The sequence below is a fragment of the Bidens hawaiensis genome, unplaced genomic scaffold (assembly GCF_021521415.1).
Source record: "Bidens hawaiensis isolate Kalapana, Puna unplaced genomic scaffold, B.hawaiensis_p1.1 tig00003356_1, whole genome shotgun sequence".
NCBI classification, from domain to species: domain Eukaryota; kingdom Viridiplantae; phylum Streptophyta; class Magnoliopsida; order Asterales; family Asteraceae; genus Bidens; species Bidens hawaiensis.
Window position 1 is genome coordinate 1,789,086 of NW_027491185.1, and position 23,149 is coordinate 1,812,234.

General features: G+C 34.8%; 2 protein-coding genes and 1 pseudogene across 3 annotated transcripts; all 3 read right to left on the bottom strand.

Moving 5' to 3' along the window:
• Positions 1-7,192: 7,192 nt before the first annotated feature.
• On the bottom strand, positions 7,193-8,234 carry LOC143623172 (F-box/kelch-repeat protein At3g23880-like; annotated as a pseudogene).
• A 3,211-nt stretch (positions 8,235-11,445) lies between these two features.
• On the bottom strand, positions 11,446-13,037 carry LOC143623229 (DUF724 domain-containing protein 6-like). 2 transcript variants are annotated; one of them, XM_077094183.1, is made up of 5 exons: positions 12,749-13,037; positions 12,445-12,525; positions 12,101-12,197; positions 11,883-11,954; positions 11,446-11,785 (listed from the first exon to the last, which is right to left on the bottom strand). In XM_077094183.1, the coding sequence occupies exons 2-5, from the start codon at positions 12,466-12,468 to the stop codon at positions 11,544-11,546; spliced, it is 435 nt and encodes a 144-aa protein (XP_076950298.1). In that variant the 5' UTR covers positions 12,469-12,525; positions 12,749-13,037; the 3' UTR covers positions 11,446-11,543. The 2 variants fall into 2 exon arrangements, with proteins under 2 accessions (XP_076950298.1, XP_076950296.1); XM_077094181.1 differs by having other exon boundaries at positions 12,445-12,596; positions 12,689-13,037.
• Positions 12,677-19,478, bottom strand: LOC143623173 (uncharacterized). Its single transcript, XM_077094138.1, has 13 exons — positions 19,213-19,478; positions 18,645-18,726; positions 16,845-16,911; positions 16,572-16,757; positions 16,435-16,495; positions 15,330-15,584; positions 14,825-14,906; positions 14,447-14,513; positions 14,179-14,364; positions 14,030-14,090; positions 13,169-13,958; positions 12,995-13,028; positions 12,677-12,862 (listed from the first exon to the last, which is right to left on the bottom strand). The coding sequence occupies exons 1-13, from the start codon at positions 19,403-19,405 to the stop codon at positions 12,677-12,679; spliced, it is 2,250 nt and encodes a 749-aa protein (XP_076950253.1). The 5' UTR covers positions 19,406-19,478.
• Positions 19,479-23,149: the final 3,671 nt, after the last annotated feature.

Genomic DNA, 23,149 nt, shown 5'->3' on the forward strand with positions numbered 1-23,149 from the left:
TCATGATCCTGATCCTATACACACACACACACGCACACGCACACACACACACACACATATATATATATAGGGGTAAGATTTAGAGAGAACTCCTCTTAGAACTAGGAAACCAATAAAGAATTATTTTTAATTATTTTTAATAAAATATTTTGTGATTTTTTTTCTTTGCTCCTAATAAGATGATATTGTTACTAAAAAAAATCTCGTCGATGCAGTGTATATATGCACTAATGCGTATTGCATATATACAATTGTGTTTTATTGCGTATAATACAAAACAATTGCATTATACAATACACACTATTAAATATATGTAAATACAACACTAATAATTGTATGCAATACACATTTTCGTATGTATGTAACACAAAACTAATGCACATGTGCACTATATCGGTTTTTTTATAATATTGTATATAATATAGCACTATTGCAAATATACGATACAAATAACTGCACGTATGCTATTCAACACTATCTCACATATCAAAATACACACAAATTCACATATGCATTATAAGAAAAGTTGATGTATTGAATATATGCATTACAATGAGTTTTTTTTTTGTTTTTTTATTTTTATATTTTTTGTGGTGAAGAATAACAACATATAAGAAGGATGCAAGAAAAAAAATTATGAAATAATTTTTTTAATTAAATTAAAAATACTTCTTTATTAATTTTCTAGTTCTCTCTCTAAGGAGGAGTTCTCTCTTGATCATTTTCCGATATACATACACACACACACACCCATATACATATGGTTTTAACAAATCAAGTAGATCTTACACATTTTCGAGACACGAGTAGTTTATCAAACTAACCACGACGAGGTGCTTTGTTTACCAAATACATTGAACTAGTTAGTTTTACAAAAGACTAACCGAAACGGTTAGTTTGAAACTTCAATTAGTCATTACGAGTAGATCTTGGTCAATGGTTGTTTTACATTATCCGTTTATAATATTTATATATTTTTTGGATTTTAATTTTATTTATTGTATATAAGTTAATAATATACTTAGTATTGATGATGAAAATGTTTCACATATAAATGAGATGTTATAACCCAGTTTAAAAACTATTTGGGTTTAGTGAGACCCATGACCCGCTTATTCTTTATTATAAAACTGTTTTTTATTATTTGTAAATAATATATATCTTTCTTTAAAGAAATCAAATATTAATTTTTAGAATATCCCTATTTTATAAGATTTTCATATCATATATTTGGTTAGATTAATGTTTAATTTAATGTGATGTTATAACTCGTTTAATGAATATCTGGGTTTGGTGAGACTTATACCCGTGAATTCGGGTCAAATGCATGAGAAACCTTCATTTACAAATAATGCAATTTGGTGGTTTTTGAGAGAATGTAGGGAGCAACCAGAGAGCTTTTAAATGTATTGTTTATATATATTATAGATATATGGCCATTATCATCATGGGTAAAGTTAAAATACAAAGTAAATAAAAATGAGAAGGGTGAGAAGGACTTTAATCCATTGATGTTAGAGTTGGATGGTGGAGATTAATTTAAGTATAAAAATTGAATAAAAATAGATGAAAAGGGTATGAATGTAATAGCCCATTTATGGTGACTTTCTCTCTCCACATGCAAAGCACATGTCAATTCTTCCATCCTTTTAAAACGTCTATAACTTTTTCATAGGACATTTTTTTAGAATTTTTTTACCATAATAACAAGCGTTTTTTATCTTTAATATGAATATCATATTGTTATATAAAAATAAAAAAAAGTTATTGGGTTTTTTTTTATATTGTGTTATTTGGTTGTTTATTGTGTTTTTTAATTGAGTTTTTTATGCATTGTGTTTTTCAGTTGATACTCATACTAAAGATAAAAAATAAAACAAAGATTACACACTTGTGTCTTTTTGTTCGTCATTATATCTTTATGCTCAACATTTGTCTTTCTACTTATCATTGTGTTTTAGTTATTGTGCTCAACATTCACTTAAGTTGAGGAAAATAGTATTATGTTCATTGTGTATTACGTTCAAGTCATTGTGTAATATGTAGATTCCATTGTGTTTTACGTTTCAGGTCATTGTGTTATATGTATTTACCATTGTGTCTTACGTTTCAAACCATTGTATTATATATTCATTATTGTGTTTTACGTTTCAGGTTATCGTGTAACATGTATTCATCATTGTGTTTTATAAATTAAATAATTTGTTGGTATTTATTATTATATTTACATATTATTACACAACGTTGTTATTAGTATTTAAAAAAAACACAATGATTAGCTAAAAGACATAATGACCAAAAAACACGTTGACAAACAGAAAGACACAATAGTAAGCAAAAAATACACAATGACGTAATTTTTTTATTTTTATATAACAAAATCATACTCATATTAAAGATAAAAAAACGTTTATTATTATAGTGAATTTTATTTTTAAAAAAATATCATATGAAAAAGTTATAGACGTTTAAAAATGATATATAGGAAATTAACATGTGACTTGCATGTGGAGAGAGAAAATGTATACTATTACTTTTATACCATTTTTCCTTTGGTCTCTACTTAATGCATGCCAATTAGTTATAGCTTCTCACCCTTCTCATTTTTGTTGATCTTTGTTGAATAACTCAACCCTATAATATAATAGATCAAAATATTAATTATACTTTAATATATATTAGTTTGGTAATTGTTGGTAACCATATTACCATTACTAACTAATAAAGGGTTTTCCATTAGGTGTATATAAAGTGAGAATAAATTAAGATCATACCCTAATCACACATACATAACAATTTTGTGTGCCCCCTCTTCCCTAAAACCGGGTTCCTCTCAAGAATCATAATCTCCATCCTTAACTATACATCTTATAGGGGAACTCGACCAAGCTGACAACCATGTCGTATACATCCTTCTCTGTTACGGCTACTATTTTCACTGCTGTAACAAGTTCATAGGTTTAGTATTTATCGTGTTTTGTATAGCTTACGTAAAGAACTGATCAACATATGGCATCGGAAAGATGTTGATTAATCAGTTCTTCATGTTTGTATTCGGATACAAAACTATAAAAATTATCATAATGGCTATTTGTATTCGGATATCATTTCTGACTATTGGCCTCTTTGGGATCAAACTTTAAACTTTAAAAATGATAATCGATTAGAAAGGCCCTTTGACCAATTCTGACTATAGATGGTTAAACTTTGAAATTTTTGATCAAACCGACCAAAAATCAATTTCATTTTCCATTATTCAAGGATGTGTTTGCTTAATAATTAATTAAAGGGTCACGCTATTGCTACACTACCCATCATATTTCAATGTATCATACTTCACTGTATCAATTGGCCATCTGAAAAACGCTCTAACAGCCATTTTGATCAAAAAGGTCAAATTTTGAAAATTATTGAGGGTCACGCTATAACTACACTACCCATATACATTTTGAGGTTAACCTATATACATAACTAGTTTTTAATTCTTGTATTACGGGGTTGTTTTATATTATTTCTTTGTAGTATTTATATATATTTTTTGGATTTTAATTTTATTTATTGTAAGGAAGTTAATAATTTACTTATGGTTACTTTGATGATGAAAGAGTTTCACAAATAAATGAGATGTTATAACCCGGTTTAAAAGCTATATAGGTTTGGTGAGACCCATGACCCGCTTATTTTTTTTTTATTATAAAATTGTTTTTTAATTATAAGGGTGTGTTTGGGATTCCTTATTTAAGGTGAAAAGAACTTTTTGTGATAAGTAGAAAAGGTATTGTTAGTATTTGATAAGGAGTTTTAAAAAAAGTGTTTGGTTTAACTTATTGATGTAAAATGATCAAAAAGGACATTTTTATACAAGTGATTAAGTTTATTTTTAAAAAGTGTTTGGGATTGCTTATTTATACTTTTTTCATCTCTAGCATATTGAAAAAGAAATTACAAAATATACATCATAAAATTTGTTTACATATAATTTTTTGATTAAACCATCATAATACTACATTCGAGATGTTAAAAAAACACAAAAAATACACAATAATAACAAAATAATGTCATACTACGGGGGTGTTTGGGATTCCGCATTAAAAAACACCAAAAATACACAATAATAACAAAATAATACTACATTCGAGATGTCATACTATATTCCGCTTTGCGATTCCATTATTTCTTGCGCAATAGCATCTCTTATCGCTGCCATAAGCATATTATCATCAGCCGTACGATTTGTAGCCGGAACTTCTTCATGATCTTCATCAATAGAACCATCTTCTATGGGATTGTAAGAAAACCTATAAAATTTACGTTACAAAAAAAGTAAGGCAGTCAGTACATAACATTTTATCAAAGATAAATAACTACAATACAACCACCATAGCCTCTAATGCCTCACACAAATTAATGAATCAGTAAGAAGAACATACATAGAGAACTTAAATGTTTAGTACAAGTATAACACTACTATGTTATAATTTCTTCAAAGTATTGACCAACCTGTGTCTCACCTTGCTATCATGCATGAAAATGGCAAACAAATTAACAAATAGTACCCTAAAATCATATATCAATATGGTACACTATAAATCTGAATGTGATGGGGCTAAAAGAATTTGGGAAGACTGAATAATCTTGCACATTCACATGTAAAAGAGATGTCAAAACAATTCAGAATTCAGCAACACACTTTCAAGTAGATTTCCATCAACCAAACTTTAACTCTTTTTATCATGAACAACTAAACGTTTCAGACAAAATTCTTGCATGTGCACGAATAAGAATTAAGAAAGTTTTAGAAACCAATTACTAAACCCCAGATTCAAAGTAGATCATCCTCCATATTGATAAAAGTTTTTCATTAGAGTAAGCAAGTCTACATTGGTGAAAGGGAAATAGACATTTCAAGAACTACAACAAAGACAAAAACCTAACAAAAAATGTAAGAGAAGCTCGCCTAAAGCCCCAACTAAGATATAATGATTCAACTTCTGACCATCATATGTAAACTGGACATGAAACACCTACAGTTCAATCAGATGCCCCTTTAATTAATTTGGAGAATTCAGCTTATGAATTTGGTATATAAGTTTAATCATATCTATATAAAGATTAAATATATCTATAACCATATACAAATTATCTACTATGTAGACTTTGGAATGCACGGTTGATGTTACACACTTCCTGAGTTCCTGGAACCATTACTGATTCACCTCTATTGTCTCAATTGAACCTACCCAGCTATAGACCAATAAGTCAATGTACAAAGCCACCATAGGTACCAAACAAGTTACATACTTTGTCTTTAAAGGAATAAATGGGAGACTATTCACTAGCTCACGTGCCTTTTCTTATAATATATTTCAAAATCTGACAAGTCGACTGCCGTGACTCATTGCAACATCTAAGCCAAAAACATCCTAGATTCTAGATAATGCTTAGGGCATTCAAAAACTAAGACACCTCTTTAATGTGCCAATATATATGTTATTTTTCAGGAACCTTAACAAAGAACACACAACCTCACACAACATAGACAATAAATGATGCTAAAGAAATAAGCATGGCTGTTCAGGTGAAATTAGAACTCAAATGAAATCTAATAATGAAAACAGCTCACACAAATCAATCAAGAGTGACAAGTAACATCTGTACCACAAGACCATCAGCGTATCACTGGGCAGTCAATCCGATTGATGTGATGATGCAGTTAGCATAAGTAATACACCGAGTGCAGAAATCTAACTAGTCACTAGTGTATCATTTTCAAACTCTATATAGCATATGAAAAACATTGCACGAAAGAAAGAAAGAAAGAAATGAATGAATGGAAACCTCTAGATGTTGTGCAGCTTCAGAACTCAAACCAACGGTAGCTGCAGCCAAGCCGATCAAGCCTCCCTAAAAATAAGAAGAAGATGAAATGAAAATGAATGAATTAGATATGAAATGAATGACAGCAGTAATCTTATCATGATCACCAGCAGCTGACAATTCCTTCAACCTAAACACACATCCAAAACCCTAAGTATAAGTCGAAATCTAAACAATTAAAATATTATTATTAAATAATAAATAAACCTCTAAGGCTGCATTCTTCCGCTTCTCATAAAGCTTATCGGAGAGGTTTCGTAAGACGGCGGCCGGAATGGCGGTAAAGCATCGGCGGCCATATCAGAGATAATAATAATCAGAAGAAACGAAACGGTCGTCGGATGATAATAATAGTAATAATAATAATTAAAGTCTTTTTCTGATCTTCTCCTGCTGGAATCGGAACATCTCCTCCGTCATGGAATTGGAAGAGTGAAAAAAAGGAGGATCTGAATGAATGAAGAAAAGATTGAATTGAATTAATCGGAAACGGTTGCCGGAGATCTGTCGGAAGGGTTAGTAGTAATGGTAATGAATAAGAAAGTAAGAAGGAAGGCGTGATTTGATGCTGGGTGGAAGGAGGGTGTAATGGGAAATCTGATATTGATAAGAAGATAAGTTAGTAAAGGACTTTTGTATACCCAAACACTTTTTTTGTAACTTATAACTTATATAAGTTATAAGGAGTTAAATTAAGGAATTCCAACACCCCCTAAATAATATATATAATCACACATTAATTTTTAGTATATTCCTATTTTATAAGATTTTCATATCAAATATTTGGTGAGATTAAGTTTTAATTTAATGAGATGTTAAAAACCCGTTTAAGGTATATCTGGGTTTGATGAGACCCATACCCGTGAATTCGGGTCAAATGCATGAAAAGTCTTCATTTACAAATAATGCAATCTGGTTGATTGTGAGAATGTAGAGAGCAACCAAAGAATTTTCAAAGATTTCGATTATATATATTATAGATATGTCATTTTCTTGGTGAGCAAAAAAAATTTCATTTGTTTAAGTGTCCGTCTTCGTTTGTTCGGTTAAAGTTAAACATCTAACACAAACGAGCTTGAAAAACATTGAGTAAATCAACAAGTTATTGATATGTTTTTTTCCTAAAACACAATTAAACCAGCCGGTCCTAATCTGAACTCGTTCTAACTCACCACACTACCAAATCATGCTTAAAAGGGTTTTATTGTCATAGATGAAATATTGGCAACAAAGTAACATAAAGAATGATTAATACACCAACATAACTAACTGAAAGTAATAATAAGTATTCTGATAAAAGCTAAATCTACTAATTTCACTTGTTCTCTTTACTTCCTTGCTCAGATGAAGTCCCCATATCTAACAATCCAAGGCTTTCCACACACATATTCATGTCAAACATTTTAGAACAATCACTCAACTCCGCAACCCTTGACTGTGTCTCAGGTTTATAAACCAGGAGGCAGAATAGGAATTCTTCACTGGGCGCAATTTGCAAAACCATGCGTGTTTCTTTAAATGGATTTGTATCGCACTTATAAGCAGCAGACCAAGAAGCAGCTGCGGTATTCCTCACCCAAATCCAACTATGAGCATGAGGGTCTGAAGAAATCATGGCTAGAGAGCCTTTGATGGTTGTTACTTGAAAGGTTATCCAACTTGGTCCGGGTAACTCGATGGTAGAAAAAACCTCAGAGCTCAAATGGAATGTCAAGATATTATAATAAAAATCGGTTTTTGTGAGCCAGTGTAATGCTCCGTGTAAAAGACATTGAGAATCGGAAACAAACCAATAATAAGGCGGGGAAGCAATCGCGTGCCAAGTGTGTCTTCATTGTGTAAACAAATGCATGTGGTTTGTGCATCATCAAAATCTTGTAATCGTCGATGGTTGGATCGAAACCAAACCCCAACATTGCAGTACGCGCAACATAGAAAAAATTAAGCTTTAAAGGATGATCATGCATGGTTACTTTTCGTCTAATTGAAGGGTTCCATAGATAAATGTCACCTTTTGGATATTCATGAACACATAGAATTCCATTGCACGAACCAAATATTTTGTAATCTGTGAAAGGAAACCGGACTGCTGGTATGCCGGTATATGGATTATTCGACGACATTTGGGCTTCCGAATGCAATGTATAGATGCGTTTAGGGGGTGCTGTTTTATGACATCTGTGTGTAATCATGACTTTTTTCGGAGATCGAAGAGTATGGAGTCGGACGAACTCGGGGCTACCTATAGCAGCATATAATAATTTGGAAATTGACCTGAATCTGAGAATGGATTTAGTTGGTAGTCTTGATAGGATTTCAACAACCAGTTCTTCACACATATGATCATCGTACGACATTGTTTGTGTAACTAACGATTTGTTCTAGGTATTCTGTCATGTGTAATTCTATATAATATGTACATTCTTTGTTTGGGCCTAATGTAACTAACCTAATCAGCCTCATATATATTTACCCTAAACACTATATTTTAATTTACTTATTTATGGCTAATTCAAAATAGCAAAAAAGTTATTAGGATAAACTATTACAATTTTAAATTTCAAATAGTGGTTAGATTTAAGTTTATTTTTTAAATTTAAATGTTAAATGTGTATGGGTTATAATTTGATGGTGTATAAAGAGAAAATAGGTTTTTTTTTTTTAATTGATAACGGTCATATGACCGTTGCACCCACCCAAATCACAAAAGTGGCCTGGTCTTCACAGCACTGCCCATTAGTGCCCAACCCAAACCCCCGACCCTCAGCGAGATTCCGAGGGGATATCGCCCCCCCCCCCCCCCCAAACCGCGTCATTGAGGATGGTCTAAGTGGTGATTTGAGCTGAAGACCGTAAGTTTTCAAGTTTTAATTCGATTTCAATCGAGTTTTACCATGGTATGCCTTCAGGATGGTTGGCTTGGGCTACCCAAAGCTGTTTGTGATCGCGGGCATATGAGGTTACCTTTTGCCATTGAATTACCTTGGGTACCAGGCTTTATTTGCTGGTTGTTTAGTGTTGGTTATATTTTTGAATGATCTGCTTTTACATCTTTTTAAAAATGTTTTCTAATGGTTTTCAATGTTAACTAAGGTATGCATTCTATTATAATCATATTTGAGGTTTTCTTAGTTATATTTCGAACGCTTGTTAGAGCGTCTACAATGCACAACCAACATGAGGTCCGGATGATGTGATAAATGGGCGAACGAGAGTGGCGGACTTCCCTTGTTGTGGAGTGGAGTCCTTGCCTGTAAACAAGAGGCGGGCGGTGGTGGTGACCCTCTCTCTCTCTCTCTCTCTCATACATTAATGCATGCACACATTATATAATTTTTAATGGATTTGTGTAGGTTTGTTGTGGAGAAGACAATGGAGGCTTTTTGAAAAAAGTTTAGAATCTGATGTGGAGTTCTGGTGAGGTTTGTTGTTGTGGATGCTCGATCTTAACACGTTTCGTTCGTATATGTTTATGTACAATAAATTATATTCACACATGTTGTTTATGTTTCTTCGTTTATGCCTGACCTTTTACGTTTCATTTATACGCATTCATTTACATTATGTTTACATTATTTACTAGTGGTACTAATTGGCTGCCTATCATTTACATATCCGGTCATTTATGATCGCTTGTGTTTGTTTGTGCTATATTAGAATATGAACGAACGAACATAAGCAAACACGAACATGTTTATTTTCTTAACGAGCAAACAAAAATAAGAAAATTTATTTGTTCGGTTAAAGTTAAATAATCAAACACAAACGAGACTGAATACAATGAGTGAATCAACAAGTCACTTGATACGTTTTTCTTAAAAAAACGAGCTGTATTTAAACCAGCCCGTCCTGATTTGAAACCGTTCTCACCCGCTACACTACCAAATCATGATTAATGGGGTCATATTGTCAATGATTAAATATTGGCAACAAAGTTAATTAGCATGATTAAAACACCAAAATAATTAAATAAATAAACGAAAGTAACCGTAAGTATCTGATAAAAGCTAAATTTGCATAGCTTCACTTGCTCTCTTTTCTTCCTTGATCACATACATAAAGTCCCCATGTCTAACAATTCAAGGCTTTCCTCTAACATAATCATGTCAATTATTGTAACAAAACAATCATTCGAGTACAGACGCCTTGACTGTGTCTAAGTATTATAAACCAGCATCCCGTTAACGCTAGAACAACATAGTAATTCTTCATAGGGGGGCCATCTGCAAAACTTTGTGTACTTCTTTAAATGAATATGCATTCAATTTATAAGCAACAGACCACGCAGCATCCACGGTATTCCTCACCCAAATCCAACTATGACCATGACGGTCCGAAGAAATCACGGCTAAAGAGCCTTTAATTGTTGTTACTACAAAGGTTTCCCAACTTGGTTCCGGTAACTCGATGGAAGAATACGCCTCAGAGCACAAATGAAATGGCATTATATTATAACAGTTAGTTTTTACGGGTTTTACAAGCCAATGCAATGCTCCTCTGAAAAGACACTGAGAACGGTTAACAAATCGATAAGACGTAGTGTCAGGGAAAGCAGACGTGTGCCAAGCGTGTGTCTTCATTGTGTAAACATATGCAGTTGGTCTGCCCAACATCAAAATCTTGTAATCGTCGATGATTGGATCAAAACCAACCCAAATTCAATACCCGCATTATTGAAAACACTAAACTTTAAAGGATGATCATGCACGGTTACTTTGCGTCTGATTGAAGGTTCCATAGATGAATGTCACATTTTGGATATTCATGAACACATAGAATTCCATTACATGAACCGTGTATATTGATACCTTCAAAAGGAAACCGGTCTGCTGGTATACCGATATAGGGTTTATTCGACAATTGGGCTTGTGAATGCAGTGCATAGTTTGCTCACTGGGTGTTGGTCTATAACATAGGCGTAGTGTTTAGTACTTATGATATGTGAGAATATACACCCACGACACGATATGAAGTTTACTAAACATGCACTTGTTTTGCAAGGCGTAGTGTTTAGTACCATTCTAAGAAGAGGCTATCCGAACAGAAATATTATGTCTAGTGATATCCAAATATAGATACCATATGCGATAATATAAGCATCATTTTACCAAGGTTTTAAATTTATAAAAAAAAACACTATTGTGTCTTAGCTGTAACCGGTTCCCAACTTGAGAACTTAAAACAACATAGAACAACTTTGTCACATTAACATAGTACAACAAATTATTAGTACTACATCTACCAATAATAATGTCAAAACCAAAACACCACCTTTTTTACAAAGGGGTGGCTGTAAGTGTTTCAAAATCAAGCTCAAATCACTAATTCGGTCGCGAACAAGATGCAAGTTCAATTGCAACCTCGTAATTTCTTCGTCTTTCATTTTCTCCGTACTCTTATTTTGCGCCATCTTTTCTTGCAACTTGTGCATGCTCACTTTTAACCGGTTCATCTCTTCCCCCATTACAATCTTTTCCTGTTTGCACTTTTCAAGATCTTTGAGCATCATCATCACGTTGGCTTGCTTTGTGAATCAAAGAAAGCAACTCGTTTAAACGGCTTCTCATTGGATCCACATTAAACCCATGAGGCTCCAAGTCGACTAAAGTATCCAAATTGTCGTGGATTATATCAACGTGATCATTGGGTTTTAAGCATGAAAACGTCTACATGAGTTTCAAATATGTGACCATGTGACCAACAGCTAAACCTTCACGATTAAACTCTCTTGCGTTTTTCAATGGTGAAAAATGCGGCTTTTGAGGCGGTGTTAAGCGTGCCATGAGAGATTCAATGGTGGCCCAGATTGAAGACTGCTTGATAAACGGCCAATCTTGTTGGTAGTCGGTGGTGACAATGACTTGATTTGGTGATTTATCGTCGTGATCAGGACTAAGACAAGAACTACCTGTGTACACAACAAAAAAAACAATATTAATTAAGTGTAAAAAAAAATATGAATCCGAAAGTAAGTTATGTTGGTGAAAATAATTAAAATAGCTTACTTGTTAAAATTGGAAGTGGATGTATCCCTTCACACGAGACGGATAGAGGTTGTTCATCGAGACCAGTAGTTTCTAGACGTAGAAACATGTAATTTAAATAAGGATGACAAATTCAACTTGTGTGAAAACGCGTCAACTCGGGGTATTAATGATTATGGTATATATATATATATATATATAAATATTGTTTGTTACTAATCAGAAATCTAATTCAGTACCTTTTAATAAACCAAATGGTTTTTTAACCACCAACTTTTGTGGTTTCCTCCTCTTTCTTTTCTTAGAGTTCTTGCCATCATCTGCCCCGCATGTTTTCTGTTAACAAAGACAAATCAAACATTATTGCTAATTTTGTCGAAAACTCATGATATAAACTTCAAACCCACTTTACTTAGAAGATTAAAAAATATAAATTATTTTTTTATTTTACCTTTGTTAGAACATATTAGGATTACCTTTATTAGGGTGAGGCCGCGTTAGGATTAGAGTTTCGTATTTTGTCTATTTATACTACTTACAGATTGTAACATATCATCTCTTGTCAATAAATAATCTCGCTTACCATCACAACCGACAAATCCACCATCTTTGGTGGTCTTTCCCTCTTTGTTTTCTGCTGGCTCTTGCCATCGTCACTGATTTGCTGTTAACGACAAGTCAAACATTATGCTAGTTTTGTCCGAAAACTATTCAACTTATTATTATTACTTTTGTCTAGAATAACTCCTTTTCGAAATTGAAAACGAAGCTGAATTTAACCTTCAACCACAAGAATGAATAAATGATTTCTTTTCTTATTCTGTAACTAGAAATTGTGCAAAAAGTTCACCAAATACCAATTTCGACGTGCAATAACAACTACTTACTGTGACGATTATATCGTGATGAGATGAATCTTGATGAATATCATTCGATCCGCTTGTTTCAAAAACAGGCACATTAATGTTTGTGTTTTCCTTACTACCTATACCATTTCTTTCCTGCAGATGTTAAGGGGTAAATCAGTAAATTAATAAAAAGTACCAATCGGGACTGAAAAGGAAACGTTAACTCCCCGATTTTTTTGGTGAAGAACTCTTATTCTTGACAGAAAGTTAAGTGCAAACGCTTACATTGTCCACATCAGTTTGAGCATCACCTGATGTACTATTCAAATACAAAATTAGATAAAGTTTGTGCATTTGTAGTCAAACAAACCATTTAGAAACCACAAGTAAAACATAAATCTATTACAATAAAATGAGGTTTTCGAATAATGGTTTGTTTTGACTATTAACATAAAATACTTGAAAAGAGTTTCGAAGATAAGTACGGAAAAAGTTTCGGGTTCTGAAAATATCTGAGCAGCCGGAGCAGTAGTGTTGACTTCTGGTTCTGACAAGGTTTGACTTTGACCAACCGAAGCAATAATAGTGCCGGTTTCTTGTTCCAATAAAGTTGGAGCAGTCAAAACGGTAGTAGTTATGGTTTCTGATTCCAATGAAGTCGGAGCAACCCGAGCAGTAGTGTTGACTTCTGGTTCCGTTAAGGTTTGACCAACCAAATCAGTCGTGTTGGTTTCTGGTTTCGATAAGGTTGGAGCAGCCAAAGAAGTAGAAATATTGACTTCTGGTTCCGTTAAGGTTTGACCAACCAAATCAGTAGTGCGCTCGGTTTCTGGTTCCAATAAGGTTGGAGCAGTCAAAGCAGTAGACCTACTGACCTCTGGTTCCGTTAAGGTTTGACCAACCAAATCACTGGTAGTGCCGGTTTCTGGTTCCGATAAGTTTGGAGCAGCCAAAGCGGTAGGTATACTGATTTCAGGTTCCATTAAGGTTTGACCAACCAAAACAGTAGTATTGTCAGTTTCTGATTCCAAAACAATCGGAGCAGCCAAAGCAGTAGAACCATCGGTTTTTGGTTCCGATAAGGTTTTACGTTTATACGAGAATGCGTTAATAACCTTTTGATAATATGGCCATGATAGATTTTTCTCCCTAATGGGCCGTTGACCAAACGGATTTTCCGATACAAACTTTTGTACGTTCTCAGATGCTGCTAACCTTTCCAGATAAACGCGAAGGTCGCCGTTTGGACCTGTAATAACACATCAAGTATATAAACTAATTTGTATATATTAAGTGCATGTGGCAAAATGAGCACGTTACCTAGGGAATTATCTTCTCTTTTCCAGTAACGGTAAGGGTAAGGAAAGATTGCTGTATGCGGCTGAAAATGAAAAAGAAAAATAAAAGTAAAGTTAACTTATAAGTTTTACTGTAAAGAATCGAAAAAATAATAAAAAGAAAACACTAACAGGATTAAGCAGACCCCTGTGTGGAACATTTTCCACTAAAAGTGTATTCGACTCATCATACGCTCCTAATTCCCATGGAAGATTTGGATCCTTCTTCTCCCATAACTTTCTAAGTTCCTTTAGAATTATGTTTTTCGAAATGTTCTCAACACTACGAAATCCAGTGTCCGTACAGTATGCTAGATCCTGCTCAAAAACATCATCAATATTAACGGAACATAAATTATTACGCGCCTAAAAGTGAAATAAACAACATAATCAACTTTACCCAACAGAAAAGCAACTTGTGTTGAGTGTCTCTCATGAGAACGTCAAGAGCGCGTTCCGTGTTGTGTCTGTATGAAGTTCATAAATACTTATAAGCATAAAAAAATTGTATTAATATACAAACTCATAAATAAACAGAAACATAGGTTTAGTAAAGTAACTCACAATTATGGGTGTAAACGAGATGAGCCACTCATTAGCAACTCGAGATCGGCTCGCTAAAAGCTCGAAACGAGCCAAGCCTAGGCGAGCTCGGAATCAGATTGACTCGTTTACACCCCTACTCAAAATTCATACAAACGACTTGACTTTGCTTAAAACCAAATAGAAAACCAGAAAAAGTCAAATACTAGTAAGTTGGATATATTAATTAAATTACCGTGTTGTTGATGTCCAAACACCTACATTGAATGTCTGAAAACAAAATTGCAAGAACTCGTCACAATAAGGTCTCTTAAACACTGCAAAAGCAAAACATAAAATAATCAAGTCAGCAATACAAAATAAATTTAAAAATGAATAAATAGAAGTAAAATAATCAACGTCGGCAATAAATATAAAATAAATTAAAAAAATAAATAAGTAGAAGTGGCAAGATGACTGAGTCGGATAACGGGTCAAAACAGGGTCTGGTTGAAAAGGTCTTTCCAAGTACGGGGAAACAGTTTTTTGTCCCTTTTTAGATCTTTTATAGTTTATTAATGGCGTAAACTATGATTACAAAAACAATATTATTACAACGAAAGATTTTATCTCTGAATAAAACGATTTAAAAGGTCGTATGTATCAAATATAGTCTTTCAGCGAGAATTTTAATCTATTTATGACCGGTCTGACTTTGACCCGTAGCTATTTTTTTATATCATAACAGTAAGAATGTAAACCTGCTCTTGACCCATAAACTGTGTCTGGTCTGTATCCTTCAAGTGGTTCCGTTACAACATCAAGAAGCAACCCGCCCAAATCAATAACAATAAGTTTCTTTCTAGAACGAGCACAAATGATCTTATGGTAAAAATCCCATGACACGTTGTCACGTGTTATTGGTGATTGACCAAACGGATTTTGCTCTACAAACTTTTGAACATTATCAGATGCTGCCAGCCTTTCCAGATAATTACAAAGGTCGCCATCGGGTCCTGTGATATTGGTAAAAAAATATGATCACATGATCATCCAAGTAAAATCTCCAAATAGGGTGCATGTGGCAAACTTATGGCAAAATGTTACAAATAAACGACATACACCGCAGGAACTCTAATAGACTAGAGCAATAAACAAGCCAAGCTGAGTCTGGTTGGCCTCAAGCTTGAAGTTAAACGAGCCAGCTCAGCTGGTTTATATTAATGAGTGGAAAAATCAAGCTCAAGCATGGCTCATAAAAGCTCGAGCCAGCTTGATAACATTTTTTGTTTTCGTTTCTTTTCTCAATTTTTAAACATGTTGATACATTTTACACAAGTTGATATATTAAAGATAAAAAAAAATATTTTAACACACGCACATGATGCAAAATTTATAAACCAGAGAGTTTATAATATTATATGTATTATTTTTTTATTTTTTTTTTAAATTGAGAGGCAGATGCAATATATTATATGTATTATTTAGACTTTTCAATATTTATATGTCAGTATTATTAACTTTATTATTATTTATTACATAAAAATACATATATTAAAACTTGGAGTTAAATGTATATGAGCCAAACTAGCAAGCCAACAAGCCAGTTAATGAGCGGGCCTTGGCTTGGGCTTGACTCATTTACAAACCAAGCCGGCTTTGTTTGGTTCGTTTACAAACAAACTTTTTTCGAGCGAGCCGCAAGCTTTGTGAACAACCCTATAATGGACAAACAATAATACTCGCATTTTTGACAAAATCAATAAACTAACACTGTATTCTCTAATTTAGTTAAAGAGGGTGAACAAACTCAATCCTATGTAAATGGCTAGAAATAAGCATTTGAGAAAAGACAGCATGACTTACCTAAACCATTATCGTGGGCGTCTAGGTAACTGTAAGTATATGGGAATATTGCGGTATGTGGCTGAAAATGTAAACAAGATATATGAAGTAAACTGACACATTCACTCAACAATTAAATAAAATAAAAGACAGCTTACGGGATTGCGTAGCGCCTTATATGGAGAATCATCCAAAAGCAGTGTATTTGATGCATCATACACTCCTCTATCCCAAGGACGATTAGGGTTTTGTTTTTCCCATAACTTTTTAAGTTCCTTTAATAGCAACGGTTTATCAGTGTTCTCAATAGTGTTGTAACCGGTCTCTGTGCAGTGAGATTGATCCTGCACAAAAGCCAAATTTCATTATATTAGTAAATACATGATTCACATGTTAAACATAAAAAAATTATAATTAGTGCATGGTCTTACCCAACAGAAAAGTAACTGATGTTGAGTGTCCTTCATAAGGAAGTCAAGAACTCGTGTTATATTCCTTCTGTAGAAATTTAATAAATATGACAACACAATGAGCGGGTTGGATAGCATGTCAAAAGGTTATATTTTTAGTTATGGGTCGAATCAAGTAGGTCATTTTTTGACCAAATTTTGAACCTTTTCGAATGAATATTATGTCAAATACTATTAATTGTATAATTTTAATACATTTTGGGTAGCTTTCGACCTATTCGGACCTGATTCTTGTCATCTAAATCTTTCCAAAGGAAAATCACGTAAATATCCATTTTGACCAAAAAACAATGGTATATTAGTTTTTATTAATCCCAACTATCGCGTTTTGGTCGCTGCCGGTCCCAAATAACGAATTGGCTCATGACGGTCCCAACTTTTAACATATTTGTTCTCAACGGTCCGCGACTAACGGAATCCTAACGTCGTTAGTTGCAGGTCGCCGGGAAAACGTTTTTGGGCGGAAAACTTACATTTTTTCCCGAAAACACCACCACCAATTGACTCACCACCAACCAATCACCACTACTTGAGCACCACCAACCGATTCCGACGATGTATCTAGGGTTCCGTTGACCTCCATTTTGCATTTTACTAGAAAAAGGTTCCTAACGGTCCGATACAAAGTTACAAAGATATCTAGAATGAAAATGTTGAGTTTTCCAGAAAAAAAATGTGAGTTTTCCGGTAAAAAAACGTTTTTCAAACGACCTGCAACTAACAACGTTAGAATTCTGTTTGTCGCGGACCATTGGGAACAAATAGGTTAAAAGTTGGGACCGTTAGGAGCCAATTCGTTAGTTGAGACCGGCGGCAACCAAAAGATAATAGTTGGCATTAATAAAAACCAATATACAAAAAAATTAACAAAATAGTTTTGACTTTAAAATTGTGAACCAATCACAGTGTGACAAGTGCCTTTTGACAAAACAATTTTCAATTTCGCTCAGCGGATTCAATCATTTTGCTCAAATTCATAAAGACTCCACGAATTAAAAAAAAATGATTTTTCATTTAAACTAAAATGTCGCGCAAGAGATTCAAATATGGGGTAGAACATTTAAATTGAGAGTCTAATATGTTAGTGATTGGTGACATGTTTTCTGAAAAGTAAAAGCTTTTAAAAGGTTTTAAAAAGCTTCCTACTAAGGACATCCAGACACCCCCCTATACAAAGCGTATAGGGGGCACAATACGCCCCCTATAGCCCTATACGGAGCGTATAGGAGACCCAATACACCCCCTATAGCCCTATATGGGGCTTATAGGGGGAGGGGGGGTTAGAAAAAGGGTGGGTGTCCCTAAAACACCCCTTTTAAAACCTTTTAGGTGAGCTTTTAAAATTGCGAACCAATCACAGCGTGACAATCTTCTGTGATTGGTGGAAATTAAAAACATATACCATTTTTGTAATTTAAAAAGGTAACTTTATTTTTTTGGGGGGTGTTTGGGTGAGCTTTTAAAAACAGCTTATTTGATTTTAAAAAGGTAAAAGCTTTTAAAAACTGCTTATTTGATTTTGGAAAGTAAAAGTTGTTTGGTAAGATTCAGTTTAAAGTTTTTCAGAATGCTTTTGCTTTTCAAAAAGCAAATAGACAAATAAGCAGTTTTAAAAGCTCAGCCAAACACCCCCTTAATATCATCGGCCAAAATGGATATTTTCGTCATTTTCCCATCTCTTAGATCCCCATTAGACCAAACGAAACAAAACATAACCTAAATCGACCCATTCACAAGTAAACCAAAATACTAACAAATCACCTTGTTCTTGATGTCCAAACTCCAACCCTAAATCTCTCAAAGCAAAACTTCAAAAACTCATCACAAAATGGCCTCTTAAACACTACACCACAAAACCAACATCCAAATTAACAATCACTTAACTCACAAAGTATTCAAACCAATGTTAAAATACCGGTGCATACCAACCAGTTGAACCGGTTATACCGAATTTTGGTAAAGCAACCGGTATTTTTGGACGGTTTGCTAATACATCATACCGCCGTTTTTTTTAAATGTCGGTTTAAAACCAAAAAGTTTTTTGATATTTATTTGCCGCCCATACCGCCCATATTTTTTTAAAATGACTATCAACCTAGCGGATAAATTGTAACTGAGTAAACACATAAAAAGACGATTCGTTAATCAACCAATTTTGTATCATGCAAGTCCAAGGTAGGTTCATTTACATCTTTTATAATCAATTAATTCCGTATACAAAGTACAAACTTCCTGTTTGAGTATTTGACTCAGATTATTGTCCGGTTGTACCATTTTTTAACTAAATCCGGTACAAGTTAAACACTGATTAAAACCAGCCAAAACTAACCTGCTTTTGATGATATTATTGCATCAGGTTTATGGTCTTTATCTGCATCTGGTACAATATCAACAAGCAGCCCATTTACATCAAGAACAAGAAGCTTCTTTTTGATACTAGATTGAGTACCCTTATCCCCTGAACTGGGCCCCACGTCATGTGATATCTTTCTTCTTTTGGCGGGAGAAGAGTCATACCCCATGACTGACTGCAAATGAAGTTTGAGGAAGATGAAACTGCCGCCGCCGTTGACCAAAGTGAAGTGAGTTTGTGTTGTGTTGTTTACCATAAGTAGATGGGTTCTTTATCTTTTATCTTGTAACTGACTGACGAACTTTATTACTATTATATTATTATTGACTGACGTTTGAATATTTCAACATTATTAAATCTTAAATCTAAGTTTTACGGAAATAGAAGTCATTAGTTATTTGAAAATTGAAAACCATGTTAGGATTAGTGAAGGCTTTTGGGTCGGGTTCGTTGGTTGACAATTAGAAAACAAAAGGGGACGGCCCGTTTAATTATGGAGGATGGCCTATTTGACGTTTTCTTGGTCCCTAAGTCATTTAACCTAATTGTTCTCTATATATATCATGGTCATGTATTGTAATCTTTGTACCGTGCTTAATAAAAAATAACCTAGTTGCAGCCCGTGGACGTAGGTCGCCTTGACCGAACCACGTAAAACCTCGTGTCTCTTATTTATTGCTTTCGTTTGTGCGTGTGTTTGTGTTTCCGATGTGTACCGACTCTGTTTAATACCTAACAAGTGGCATCAGAGCCGAAAGTTTGTTGAACACACGGTGCACTGAGACGAAGAATTATTTTACGGTTTGTAAGTCCTATTCGTAAAACCTGCAAGAATTTTGGTTCGGCGCAATATTCAAGAAGGTGCTTTTTCGTTGAATTAATTTGCAAGTCAAAGAGAGGTGCACATATATTCTTTATGGTTTTGTCGTATCTTTCAAACATAAAAAAGAAGGTTTTTTTTAGGGTGTTTGGTCTGTGCTACGAAAAAACAAAAAGGAAAGAGTATTTCTTTTTTGTCATCTTGCAATTAGGTTTTGATTTGGGAGAGGCCGTTGGTTCTCTGCCACCATAATTCTGTTGCCGCGTTGCATGTTAGGGTTCTCCTACTGAATCGCCGCCGTCAACGAGATACCACGTTACAGTCGTGTTCTACTACTGTTAATCAAAGAAAGAAGTAGTGTCGATTGCTTCTTGTTGCCGGACTAGAATCGAAGATTGGGTGTTCAAGATTCGATTTGTTGTTCGGGTTTTGCTTTGATTGTGTGGTTCGGGTATTTGTTGACAGGAGTTTCAGGGTGCAAGAAAGATTCGGGTTTTGGGTTAAAGTTTTGTTTATTGGTTTTTTTCTCTGTTTTCTCGTTTGCGATGTCTGAAGACGGGAAGGTTCGAATCGAAAAGTTTGACGGGACTGATTTAGCATGGTGGAAGATGCCAATAGAGGCGTTACTTGGGGAACATGATTTGGATATGGTATTGAAGGAAAAGCCGGATAAAATGGATAAAGCTGAAGAAGCAATTTGGAACTCAAAGGACAAGAAGGCTAGAGGTAAAATTACATTGGCTTTGACGAGGAGCGTTGCATTTAATATTATGAAAGAAACCACGGCTCGTGGTATGATGACGGCTCTGTCAAATATGTATGAAAAACCGTCTGCAGCCAATAAGGTGTTCTTGATGAGAGAATTGTTTATGACAAGGATGCACGAGGGAAGTTCAGTCGCTGGTCACATTAATGATTTCAACTCAATTATGTCCAGGTTAGCTTATGTGGGCATGAAGTTGGATAATGTGACTCAAGCTATTATATTGTTATCTTCTTTGCCTGAGAGTTGGTCTGGAACTGTAACGGCCATTACTAGTTCTGTGGGGGTCGATGGTTTGACATTTGATGGGGTCCGAGATATTGTGTTGGGTGAAGACGTTTGCCGGAAAAGCACGAGTGGCGGATCATCTTCTGGTATGTTTTATGCTGGCAAGGGAAGGGAAAATAACAGGAGCAGTGGGAGTCGGGGGAGGAGTTCGTCTAGAACTCGGAAGAATGTAAAGTGCTGGAGGTGTAATGAAGTTGGGCATGTTAAGAGTGATTGTCCAAACATATTACAGGGAAAGGCTGCTGAGGTAAACACTGCTGAACAGGTTAATGACGGCGTCAGTGATGACGAGGCATTATTTTGTAGTGTTGATAGCATGGTGGACTCTTGGGTCATTGATTCTGGTTCTTCGTTTCACGCTACGCACAGCGGGGAGACGATGGTGAATCTAAAGGTTGGTAACTTTGGGAGGGTACGTATTGCTAATGGTGATGTTCTTAATGTTACGGGCATGGGGGATGTTAATTTGGTAACTCCATTGGGAACCGTTTGGAACTTGAAGAATGTTAGGGTTATTCCATTGTTGAAGAGAAGGCTTATCTCTGTTAGTCAACTGGATGAACTAGGCATGGAAGTAAAGTTTGGTGGAGGTAAATGGAAGGTAACTAAAGGTAATCTGGTTATTGCTCGTGGAAACAGGTATGGTTCATTATACATGGTACAAGTGCCTACTGAGGGAAGTATGACCGTCCCTCAAAACAAACTCGGGTTCGTTGAGTCAATGGGGCAGAATAAGGTACAATTTGCAAGAGTGGAGCCTGGTGCTAAGGTGATTCAATCTGAGCGGGGTCGGAGGTCTAAAACAGGTAAGGGGTTTGGTGACAGTAGGAGCGCGGGTTGTGTTCCGGGAACAATTACAAAACAACGTTGGGCTTTGAAGACCGTTTTCCGATTGATAAAATCTCTCATGGGGAACTCTTGCTAAAAGAGGAGAGTGGTAGTGGTTCTCGGGTTTTCTCTGGAACTGATGGATCGTGCGTATCAGTTGAGATAGAGGACGGGTCCGTTTTACATACGAGTTGGAGCTCGACGGAGCTTCAACTGGCCCTTCTGGTACTTGATGTTGAAGGGGGTGCTGCAACTAGGTGGTAAGTCTTAGCTTGTTTATGGGAACTGGAAGCTTGGAAGACTTGTTAATAAAGATTACTGATATTACTAATGATTAGGTTGCTTTGTACTTGAATGGTGGGCTAGAGTTTATCGCAAGGCCTTCAAGTGGGAGATTGTTAGGATTAGTGAAGGCCTTTGGGCCGGGTTCATTGGTTGACAATTAGAAGACAAAAGGGGGCGGCCCGCTTAATTATGGAGGATGGCCCATTTGACGTTTCTTGGTCCCTAAGTCATTTAACCTAATTGTTCTCTATATATATCATGGTCATGTATTGTAATCTTTGTACCGTGCTTAATAAAAAATAACCTAGTTGCAGCCCGTGGACGTAGGTCACCTTGACCGAACGACGTAAAATCTCGTGTCTCTTATTTATTGCTTTCGTTTGTGCGTGTGTGTTTGTGTTTCCGCTGCGTACCGACTCTGTTTAATACCTAACAAACCATATACACAGATGTTGGCGTTATAGCATTTCTAGCTCGGTAGATTCGGTTAAGCAGCTTCATAATCAGTGACGGATCTAGAACAAAATTTTAAGGGTGGAGTTTAAATATATTTTTTTTACCGATTTCATACAATATAAACTAAACAAATATAGAAACACAATAATAGAGACATTTAAACATATGGGTTGCGTATTTCTCCTCTTCGGCTTTTGAAATCTTGAAATCGAGCCATAGGATCACTTTTGGTTCAAGAGATTGTCATATTTTTGCGCCTACTTGTTATGAACACTATAAAGTTCTTCATATATGGTCCTTTAAGGCATTCGGTTTACTCAAATTATAAAAGCTTCCACTTACAAAAGCCTCTCTTTCACCTTGATTACCAACACTTTCATTAAACAAGTGACAACATAAGAAATATGTTTTTTCTTGTTTAGTGTTATACTTCAACCAATCATATTTATCAAACCATTTTATATTAAAACGTC

Bases quoted from the DNA above. Each gene is read 5' to 3' on its own strand.
- LOC143623229 (XM_077094183.1), bottom strand. From the start codon at position 12,468: ATGGTGGATTTGTCGGTTGTGATG. The intron at 12,198-12,444 runs GTAAGCGAGATT...CTTTGTTAACAG, and splicing joins TGGATTTGTCGGTTGTGATG to AAAACATGCGGGGCAGATGA. The intron at 11,955-12,100 runs GTACTGAATTAG...TTCTACGTCTAG, and splicing joins ACCATTTGGTTTATTAAAAG to AAACTACTGGTCTCGATGAA.
- LOC143623173 (XM_077094138.1), bottom strand. From the start codon at position 19,405: ATGGGGTATGACTCTTCTCCCGCCAAAAGAAGAAAGATATCACATGAC. The intron at 14,365-14,446 runs GTAAAGTTGATT...GTTTTTGAGCAG, and splicing joins ACAAGTTGCTTTTCTGTTGG to GATCTAGCATACTGTACGGA. The intron at 14,091-14,178 runs GTTAGTGTTTTC...TTTCATTTTCAG, and splicing joins ACAGGGGTCTGCTTAATCCT to CCGCATACAGCAATCTTTCC.